The sequence below is a fragment of the Dryas octopetala genome, chromosome 3, assembly GCF_963921425.1.
Source record: "Dryas octopetala chromosome 3, drDryOcto1.1, whole genome shotgun sequence".
In the NCBI taxonomy this organism is placed as follows: domain Eukaryota; kingdom Viridiplantae; phylum Streptophyta; class Magnoliopsida; order Rosales; family Rosaceae; genus Dryas; species Dryas octopetala.
Genome location: NC_141368.1, coordinates 26,534,865 through 26,546,307, shown reverse-complemented (window position 1 = coordinate 26,546,307; position 11,443 = coordinate 26,534,865). Strand labels below are relative to the sequence as shown.

Sequence of the window (11,443 nt, the reverse complement as noted above, 5' to 3'; positions counted from 1 at the left end):
TGGTTCAGCGGCTATATGTCGAATGGGTCGTGGATGTTCGGTGGCTACTTGTCGAATGGGTTGTGGATGTTCGGTGGGTGGTTGACGAAGGAAACTCAAATTTTCGACAAACCAGTGCCGAACAAAGGAGAAAGCAGAGAAAGAAATGGAGGGAGGGAGGAGAGAAGAAAAGAGAGAGAAAAGGGAAGGGTGGGGCTCGGGTACTGCTCTCAGTGGTCGGGTGAGGGGGCGAAGGGTTGGGTGGGTGTGGCTGGGTGAGGAAAGGGCTGATGAGGGAGGGCTGCGTGGGTGGGTGTGGTCGGGTGAGGGAGATGAAGGGGCTGGGTGTGTGTGTGTTTTTTTTGGTCTGTTGATGGGGTGTGCAAAAGAGAGAAAATGGAGTTGGTTTTTGGGTGTGAGAAGGAGAGATGTGTCTTTTACTTTGATTTTTGATTTTTTCTTTTTTACAAAAAAGTGTGCCAAAAAAAAAAAAAAAGTGTGCAAATAACAGCCATCAATTAAATCCCTTCTCCCCTAAATGCATAATCCCAAATGTGATCTCAATTATGCACTAGCGGTCTAGCCCATCTGCCATTAGGGGTCGGCAATGGGCCGGGCCGGGCTAGCCCGGCCCAAATTTTTTGGGTTCGAGCCGGGCTCGGGCTTGAATTATAGAAGCCCAATAGGGCTTTCGGGCCGGGCCGGGCCGGGCTTGGGCTTTAATACACAAGCCCAAGGCCCGCCCATCGGGCTTTGGCTTGCGGGCTTGGAGGGCCGGGCCGGGCTAGGCCCGAACGGGCGGCCCAAAATGGGCCCAAAGCCTATTTAGACACATATATATCTTCAAAAAAAAAAAAAAGGATTTTGGCTATATTGTGATTTGAACATGAGACCTCACATATCAAGCTTCAACTCTCAACCAACTGAGCTGACTAGTTTATTTGTCAAGTTTGTGAATCATAACATATTTAATAGCTTTTTCGTTTATTTACTTCAATAAATTATTAATATGCTTATTAAGTTATTATATAATACTATTATGTTAGTAATAGTGTAATACCATAAATAATAAACTTTTAAAATTATATACAACATTACAACTATAATAAAACATAAATGTACATATGTATTATTATATATTTTATTACATATTTTTATAAACAAACGATGCAATTGTGTTGTCAACGATCCAAACCGTTCAAATTTTAGTTCCTCACTCAAAGATAATTTGTGCAAAAAATTAGCTCAATCGGAGATGTAAAAGTGACATAATGGTGGTCAAATTAATGAACGATCGTGGTTTTTCTAATGATCATCGAATGGGTAGATGAATTTCGATTTAGCCGATTTTTTGTACGGATGATCTTTGACTATGAACATAGAAAATGAACAGGTCATATTGTTGAAATCACGTTGTGGTCTTCATAATTATGGAAACAATAAGGTTTCTACGGGAAAGTTATTAGAATTATACTCTTCAAGTGTATTTATATGTAGAAGCTCACATATCGATTTTGTTTTCAACGATCCGATCCGAACCGTTCAAGTTTTAGTTCTCTACTCAAAGAGAATTCTTGCAAAAAATTAGCTTAATCGAAGATGTAAAAATGATTTTTCTAAATGTAACGGTAGTCGAATTAATGAACGATCGTGGTTTTTCTAATGATAATCGAATGGGTAGATGAATTCCGATTTAGCCGATTTTTTGTAAGGATGATCTTTGACTATGAAAATAGAAAATGAACGGTTCAGATCGTTGAATTAATGAAATGACGATTGTGGTTTAATAACTTTAATTATACTTGTATTATAAAAGTTGTATATACACATACATTTATATTTTATTATACTTGTAATGTTGTATATAATTTTAAAAGTTTATTACTTTATTATTTATGGTATTACATAGTTTACACTATTACTATTTACTAACATTATAGTATTATATAATAACTTAATAAGCATATTAATAATTTATTATAGTAAACAAACAAAAAACCTATTAAATATGTTATGATTTTCAAATTGGGCTTTGGGCGGGCCTAAACAGGCCGGGCTTCGGGCGGCCCATGGGCTTCAAGGGGATGGCCCAAGCCCAACCCAAGAGACTTTCGGGCCGGGCCGGGCCGGCCCAATTTTCGGGCCAAATCGGGCTTCGGGCCTAATGGGCCGGGCGGGCTTCGGGCCTTGGGCTTTTTGGTGAGGCCTATCTGCCATAGTGCCATGTTTTATAAATGGAAAATGCTAGGCGGACCAATTTATAAATCCCATGATTATGTATATTTGGTCTATTAGAATCTCCCTACATTCTGTAACTGTGTATTGTACTTTGTAACCACCAGCTTATAGCTATATCATTTTCATCTCGTTTCTTTTTCCACTACAATCAATTCAGTTGTATAAGCACTCTTTAGTCTTTACTCTCCTGGTTTTAGCGAATTTTTAGTTTATCCTTAATTCCTTTTGTACGTTGATTTGGGTTGTAGTCCTAAGCACTGCATCATTTCAATTTCTGTATGTAACCCATTTGGCTCTCACTGTTCTCAATCCACCTGATCACCTTGTTCTATTCTCCTAGGTGACTTCTACAATTTTCTCCTGTCAATCTTTCTGTTTCGTTTTTTTTGTTTTTTTTGTTTTTTTGTTTTTTTTCTTTCAAGCTTTAATTTAACCTCCAAGTTATACATTAACTCCTCTGCACTCACAGATTTTAGTTTTTATATATGGGTATGTTGGTTGGTTCTTTATTGTACCTATAAACTGTTTGATTTATTGCTTATATTGAACAGGGTCTGTTTATAGGGCAAGGAATTGGATTCTGTTTAGCTAAACTATGTTGGTCTCTTTCTTTTTCGACCAAATTCTTTGTCTGGTTGGACCACCACAACATGATATGATACATATGTATTTGGAATCTTTGTTGGGTTTTTAGAGTTGGTTTTTAAAGTTTGTTTGATTTGAACCAAATTCTCTATACGTTTAAGCTAAATGACCCCCGTTTAGTTTTTGCATACTTCCATGTTTCTTGTTTTGTACCTGTGTCTATAACTGGCTCGGTTGATGTATTTTTGTTTTATGCTCTTGGTTACACACACACATATGGCCATATGGGTTTTGGCTAATCTTGTTCAATAAAATTGCTTTGTTATCCAACCATCTTATATGTTGTGCTATATATATAATGTGTTTTAGCTATCATGTAAGTACAAAAGCAAGTAAGGGCTATGTGTTTACTTCTATAAAATCTCTATCTGGTTTTCCTTGAGTATAGGGAACTGCAGGTTTTCATATTTCCATATGATGATTTTTCTTTCTTTGGGTTTATTTGATGAATAGGATGGTTGCAATGGCTATTCCTCAAACAAGAAACATTCGACTTCCATTCATGAAGCTTATCAGATTAAAAGGAATTCTCATCCTGCAGCAGCTTCTTTTAGAGGAGCAGCTGCTTCGAACCTCATCAGATAATTGGTACATTATAAATGATGGAACAAATAATCCTACCATTGTCATGGGTAATTCTGGGTAAGATAAGCTTCATACTCATTGTGACTATCGATTAAGTTGATAGGTTCTATGTGTTTGAATACTGAGTGAGTAGCAAAAAAAAAAAATTATTTTGCAATGATGTTACATTCCATCTGATATATGAATTTCATTGCTTGGTCAGTATTTGAGAAATTTTCTGAATTATATGTTAGTTTTAATTTCTTGTCTAGTCCGTTTGAAAATGCATGAACTGACAAAATATTCTGGTTTTGCTCATTCTATTGTGTTGTGGATTTATTTATGTATATTTTGAATTTGAGTTTATAAAGGGTTCCATGTATATTTTTCAAAGAAAACCAGCAGAGCTTCTTGAAGTTGATTTGGTGTTACGAGATCAGATTCCTGTCATTAGAAGGTTTAGTGGTGGTGGTACTGTTACTGTTGATCACGGCACAATATTTGTCACTTTCATGTGCAACGAAGATGCTGTGGCTGGTTTGCAACCATATCCTCAACCTATAATGTCATGGAGTAGCCTATTGTACAGCAGAGTGTTTCAAGGATGTGGTTTTCACCTTCGTGAAAATGGTACCGTAATGAACCCTTCTATAATATTATTATCTACTAGTGTTATAGGCACCTAGGAGTATGTATATGTTGTGTTCATTAGTCTGATTTTTTTTTTTTCCTTCCCCCTTCTGTTGATCTTGTTGTTTCTTGTCATTTTGACTTGAATTTCTGGATGTAGCTTGAGGTTCTTTATTTTACCCTTTTATGCAGCATCAAATTTTAATTTACCTTTGCCCATGTATAGCCTTTATTTTTGGGATGCTAGATTACTATTCATTTATGTTCTTTGATTCTTCTTGAGGAAGTGAAACGTGCCTAACTGCTTCTTCCCTTCTGATTTTTAGATTATGTATTTGGTAACCGCAAGTTTGGTGGGAATGCTCAATCTATTACTAAAACCCGGTGGATCCACCACACGTCCTTTCTATAGGACTATGAGGTTAAGAATATGGCATACCTCAAACTTCCAAAACGAGCTCCTGAATATCGATCGGTATGCTATTAACTTGTCACATCTTATTATCGTTTTTAGTATTCAAAATTTTTCTCGTTTTTTATTTCTTCTATGTTTTCGTCTCTGCTACATATGTTAATAACTAACTGGATTAACGTATTCTATTAATGCTTGAAGGAACACCAAAGGGAAAAGAAAAAAAGATATATGTTATTTGGATTGTATATACTCTACTTCATTCTATCTAATATTGTAAATCTATCATTCTAATTGAGATTTTTATTTTTCTGTGCTAATTGCTTGCTATGCGTACTGCAAGGTAGAACGTGGTCTCTACTGAGATTAGCCAATACTCAATCCACCACTAGAAATTTAATGGTTGTCATGTAGTTTATTGGAAATGTCAAAACAACATGGGAACACCTCTGCAATATAGTTGGTTATTTCATAATATTGAAAATATGTAGGGATGATCAAAATTGCTAATACGCAAGACAAATTCTGGTTAATGAACAAACTGGGCAGAATTTAAAATTTGGGAAGAAAGCAATAGTTTTGATGGCATTTTGACGCCTAGGCTGTCTATTTCCTGTGCAAGCAAGGGACCATTTGGAATTCATATGCTGCATGAAGGACCACATGCCAAGATCAGTTTTTCTTGACAAAACAGTTAGAGGCAATCAAAACCCAATTTTCCGTGAAATATGAAGAGTCAGATGTCTTTGAAACTACCTCAAATACAAAGTTTGTACCCTCAACTAGGCTATTGACAAGGCAGGAGTTGGAGGAAGCAGCTTTTGGCTTTCAGGTTGAGAGCACTCTCTCTCAATCATAGTCATTGTAATGAAGTAGGGAGGTACGTATATGATGCCAACCTTCGATTTTTCAACAGGTTTAATCTATTTTTCCAATTCAAACAAATGTTATTTCTTGGATATCAATTCAAATGTAAGTCCAATTTTAGCATGAGTCTTGGCTTCATTTTAATATTTAAAGGGATTATTTATCTATAATCATGGCCTTTGAGAGTAAGATCTAGGAGAATGGGAAACAAAATACCCTCACAAAAAGCAGCTGACCTATTACTAGTCAATTACAAGAAAAGGTTTGATTGAAAGGTAGATCATAGATTTGATTCTCCTTTTAGAGATCACTTTCTAATTGACTAGTAATCGAACTCTAATTCTAGAATAAGGTTTAGAAAAGTGGGAGACTATATACAAAAGCAGCTCTGGCTGAATATTTTATGCACCATGAACAACACACTTCAATTATTTACGACAATCCCTCCAAACAAGCGCAAGCTTATCACCAAAAGTCTCTTCTATTTACGAAGATTGCCCGGCCACAATTCCTATTAGTAGGCCAGTATGGTTCATTTGTTACATCAATTTTTATGATCAATTGATAACTAACACACCACTGATTCACTACCATGGTCTAAATGTGATTTCAATTTAAATTTCTAATACAAAACTATTGATCCAATTATTTTTCCTGCTAATACACCATTGAGGCATTGAGGCTTAAACCCACAATGTCCATGAGGCCAATTCTGACTCTCCCACTCTCCCCACTGCTATGTTAACCGCAAACAAAGCTGTATAGGCTTTCTTGGCGGAGAAGCTCTTCACAAAATCACAATCCCAGCCCAAGAATGTTTTAATTTTTTTTTCTTTTTCTGTTTTCAGTGCTCAAACCCTTTCTTTTTGTAGTGGAATTGAAAATTTGTTCATATGGGCACCTATTGCTGCCATTAAATTCTACTCTAATTGCAATAATTAGGTTACAACAACAGTGTGTCTGCCTATAGAATTTTCACAAGCAGTATGCAATTTCATGCATATGAGCAACTTTGGTTGCTATTTAAGTCAGTTCTTGCTGTCTGAATAACTGTAAGGAATCCTAATTCACTCTTTCCAAGTGATTGTCTAATGAAATATATTAGAAATGAATTTTTGAGATGTGACAGAATATGGCACCACACCGTATTAGAAAATCAGCAACTGGTAGCACTCTTCCGGACAGAAATTAGCTTCCCTTCATAGTCAACCATTCTTTTGTTGATTTACAATTTAAACTACCTCTTTAATTTTTAACATCTTTTCCCCTTTTAAGTAAAACTGACTAATCCTGCCATCTTTTTTTTTTTTTTTCACATAGCTCCTAACTTTCCACAAACTATCTGGTCCTTGCTACAATTTGTATCTAAATCTCTAAGCTATCTTCCTAGGTTTGACATTTACATGATGGAAAAGTCATCATCAAGCCCATCTAGTTGTCCTTTTACATTGTTTTGTTGAATGATCAAAACTGAGGTTCTGACTGAGAAATCAGAACCTGAAAGAACATCCCCAATTGGACCCAACTCCGGACATTGCTGCCAGTCGTTCATCCCAAATGTCAAAACCGAATTCACCCTTTCTCCTCGTCCCACTATAATTAGTGAGTACTGGCCGTCCAATGTCCTCAAGGTAGTATAGGTCTCAGAAGAATTGGCAAGATGCTTCTCCATGTAAGCAACTTGCCCACATGCTACATGTTTCTCATAGAACTTAGCAAAGCACTCATCATCAAGCTTCATTTCCTCTTCTTGTGCAGCACGGCTGAAAATGTAGGTTCCAGGTCTGGTTGAGGCATCTGAGTTGGTATCCACCAAGAATCTTATGACTGTTAGTTTGACACCTGGATGCCGTGCTACATGACTGGAAAAGGAAAGTGCTTCTCTATCGTCTTTTCCACCAATGAAGATGACTGCCAAGTTGACGGCCTGATCACGAGATCTTGGTATTTTTTCAATCAATCCAAGACCTCTGTCTACAAGAATTCCTACGGAGCATGGAGCATTCCTGAGGACCTGTTAATATCATAGTTATCATTAACTGATAAAATGGGAAGTATGCTAGAACAGATATGTCTGTAGAAATGTAAATGAACTTTAAAAATTAAGCAGATATGTAAGGCATCCCCCTCTACTTTCATAGTTTATATCTAACATGATCTTACTTACTAATTAACATATAATTATGTACGTAAAAGGTTGGAAATATGAGACTAATTTAACCTTCTTAACTTTTTACATCTTATCTGTGTGAATCAAGATCTAAAACCATCTAATTTGTCAATGGATATTGTTGATATGACTGTATGATTCGGCGTTAACATAGCAACTGAAAGCCCTTATGTAACCTAGAGATTATATCTGTGATAGTGTTGTAAATATATAAATATATACTTCCAAGTAAACAGTCTTAAGTCTATAATCATTCCAAATAAGACCATGGTGCTAGAATTCTTTAACTATCTCCTTGATACACCTTTGGTATGCCTGACCTACCATTAATTCTCTGTAGAACTTGTAGCTGTTCAAAAAAACATTCAGTTTTCTGAAATACATTACCTTACGGTTCACATATCTGAAACCAGAATGGCCGCTATCCAATGTCCCATCTGCACGTTGGGCCTTGTGAAATGGCAATACGATGAGGGCTACCTTTGAGTCTTCTGCCAAAATGCAAATATCCTGGGGCATGCTGTTGAAAGTTGAGAGTGCAAGCAATCGTCTAAGTGTTACACCTTCTCCGTTCTCCCCTACAGAGGCTTGAACTGCAGCAGTGACTTGATCTCTCATCTCTGTTACTGCTCTGTCAGTCACAGTCATGGTGTCCACTCCTTCTCCTTGCACCACTGTGGCTGCAATTTCCTCTGTGAGTTCTATAATGTCTGTTACATATACCACAATTCCAGGATCAGCTGTCCCTCTAGATATCTCAATGAAGTTAATGGCAGTACGCACATTTTGAGGCCCATGAACGCATAACAAGATGCGGAGTTCGCTTGAAGGTTCAAGCAACTGAAGTGCCATTCGATGAGTAGGTGCTCGTTTCCTTGCGCGCTTGATGATTTGTGCCACAACTGATGGGGCGTGCACAACAGTGAAAAAGATAGCTATTACCATCACCGTGCTGGTTGAAGTAGACGTTTTCCCAAACTGCATTTGATCAAAAGAGAAAAATCAAGAAGATCAGGATGGTTCAATAGTGAAGTTTATCCCAATAGACATGAAAATGGCTGCTAACATTTGATAGTTATAAGTTATATCTATTTTGATTTTCAGTCACAGCTGGCTTCAATTTTAGATTCAGGAGTCAGGAACCTTGGTTGTTTTGAATGGATGAAAGCATCCATCTCCTGTCCGATGGAACATGAAGTATTCAATCAGCTTTCTATTGACTTGGGCATTTTCTATCATGCTACTTCATGTTGTAAGAGCCTAAGAGGTGTGGAGCACATTGTTTAGTTGGCCGTTCATCTGGTAATTCTAATAAAATAAATTTTTACATACAGGAAACAAAAATCACATGCATTTCCTGGGGGCATGAACGAACTCTTGTGCACCATAGGCTTCAGGAGGCAATAACATTCCATGCAATGTCAAAGAAGATGAGCAAATTTTATGACGAATCACATATGGAAATTTTTTGATTGCATGAAGAGGCTGAAAAGAGCATGATGTTTAAACTGTGCCATTAATAACCTTAGGAGTAACAATGCTGCTGAGAAATTCTAGTATCACAACACATGAAAATTGGGCAAGGAAAAGTAAAGCACACGAGAAAAAGTGGAGGTCGGAGACTAACTGTTTTTGCAGCAATAGCCAAGTATATGTGGAAATGGCCTTTGGTAGTGAGAAGAAGCCCAATTGCAACAGATTCAGGCCAGTGAAACCCTAACAGTGCTCCAGAGATGACTGTTCCAGAAACTTTTCCAATTGTCTCTATAGCAAAAAGTACAAATAACCTTGCCCAAGTCATGAAGTGGCCAGGTTCAAATTCCCTTAACACAGCTACAAACCCCATCCAAAAGAAAAAAATGGGATAGAAAATGGTAGTTAATAAGTAATTGATCTTGCCTACTACCCATTTTGATACTCTCCCCTCCTTTGGTAAAAAGGTTCCTGCCATAAATGCACTCAAAGCAGGACTGTACCCATAAACTGGTGAGCAGCTGCAGATCAAGGCAATGAAAGCAATAGCAAGCACTAGGTGTGAACCCTTCATGGGTTTGCCTTCCGGGTTTTCATTGTTGACCCAATTCATGAAGATTGGTGAAACATATGCCGTAAAAAGTGTCTGGATCACTAATGCCAAACCCATCTCAATGGATCTTCTAATGCGCTTTTTAGTCTCTATATCTTCCTCTCCACCATATTCCACAGGGGCAAAGACATAGCCAATGGAGAGGAGAAGAGTGGCTATGAAATCAGAGTGCATTCCTGCAGCAATGACAAGCTGGCCTATGTCTGACTTGCCTATTTTGAGACTTGTTATCAGACGTGTCAGTACAGGAGAGGCTGTGCTAGAGAGGACCGTGGAGAGGGAGAGAGTAAAGTCAATCTTAAAACCTTCTGTATAATGCAGAAATGGGGTTATGGCACAGGCAAGGATGAATGTGGAAAGCATACCAGCATAGGCCACTTTAGCATCCTTGGTTGGTTCTTTAAAGAGTACATATGGATCCATTTCTATGCCTAAAACTAACATGTAGCACATAATGCCGAAATCAACTATGAATTCCAATGTTTTACTTGTTGCATCTTCTATGTGTTTGCGTAAGAACCCTATGTTTCCAACAACCAGTCCTACCTGCATACCATAAGAGATAAGAATTTAATCACAACAGTGGGCAGGGGGCACCATCATAAAGAAAAAAAACACCCATAATAGCAGAGTTTTTATTTAGACATAAAAGGTACGATAGGAGCTACTTTGACATAATGCTGAAGTTGGCCTCATATCAATTCCCCCATAAATGGTAATTACTAATTAAAAGGGTGACCAGCTGCAGTTAGATTTGCTCTAGAGGCTTAAATTTAACTACTACTACACTCTTTAATGCAGATATCATACTCCAAATTATTAAAGAACATAAGAGCCTGCACAAGGCATACAAGATTATGAAATAGGCCTCATTAGAATAAGGAAGTGAGTCTTTTACTGGTCAAATTTACTAATACTCTCAGAAGAAAAGACTCATAAGCAACCTTATAGAAGAGGTTGCGTTTAAATTCATTAGAATTATATACAAGATTGAAGATTCAAACTGCATTAAAATCTTTTGCATGCAAATTATAGGGATTTTTTTTTTTTGGTCATAACTTGTTCACCACCTTTACAACCAAGGAGACTAATATGAAACAACCTTGATCATCCTCTTAGGGACAATCCAAATGTTGAGTCCCCAATGACTTATGTGAAAATCAATATTAACTACAACAAAATGCCCCTATAAAGGCATCAGGCATCCTCTCTGTACAAATGATTTTGTATACATAAGACATATTATCTATCATATATTCATAGCAATCTATCTTCATCAGTAAGCTTGTGTTGTGAGTTGTGTGTTCTATATCTTCCAATAAAAACTCTGATGGGCAACCTTGAGAATTCAAAATTAAGAAGACCCACATAAAGAAACAAAGTCTAATACATGTCTAGTGAGAAAGAGAGATACTTACAACGGTATCAGAGGTAATGCGAGGCTGTGAATATGGCCTTAGAAGGTAGTGCGAACCATGGCACAGAGCATACATTAAAAAGAAACCCAGTACATTTTTCGCTACTTTTCCAAAAAGCTCTGTCAACTTTAACGTGCATTCTCCACCAATTGATATTTTCAGGTACCTACGCATGCTCTTCTTGCTCTCCATTTTCATTTTCTCTCGCATTCTGAATCAATCTTTGTCCTGAGGTTTCTTCTTTGTAATATTTTTTTTTTCTTTTCTTTGTGTTTTTTATTGCAAATGCCAAATGGGTTTTTTCGTTGGTATGGGATCCTGCAAATGATCATTAATGGCAGCATTTCTCCACCTTGGGTTTTCGTAGGGTGAGTTAGTGGTTTGAATTAATTGCTTTGTTTGAGGAGAAATTAAAGGAGAACTACTGGCCACTC

At 37.2% G+C, this 11,443-nt stretch overlaps 1 protein-coding gene and 1 pseudogene across 1 annotated transcript; one reads left to right on the top strand and one right to left on the bottom strand.

The window, feature by feature from the left end:
- Window positions 1-3,307: 3,307 nt before the first annotated feature.
- Window positions 3,308-5,336, top strand: LOC147292124 (uncharacterized; annotated as a pseudogene).
- Window positions 5,337-6,734: 1,398 nt separating this feature from the next.
- CHX28 (cation/hydrogen exchanger 28) lies at window positions 6,735-11,201 on the bottom strand. Its single transcript, XM_086237988.1, has 4 exons — window positions 11,010-11,201; window positions 9,133-10,137; window positions 7,893-8,483; window positions 6,735-7,349 (listed from the first exon to the last, which is right to left on the bottom strand). The coding sequence occupies exons 1-4, from the start codon at window positions 11,199-11,201 to the stop codon at window positions 6,735-6,737; spliced, it is 2,403 nt and encodes an 800-aa protein (XP_086094114.1).
- Between the last annotated feature and the right edge of the window lie 242 nt (window positions 11,202-11,443).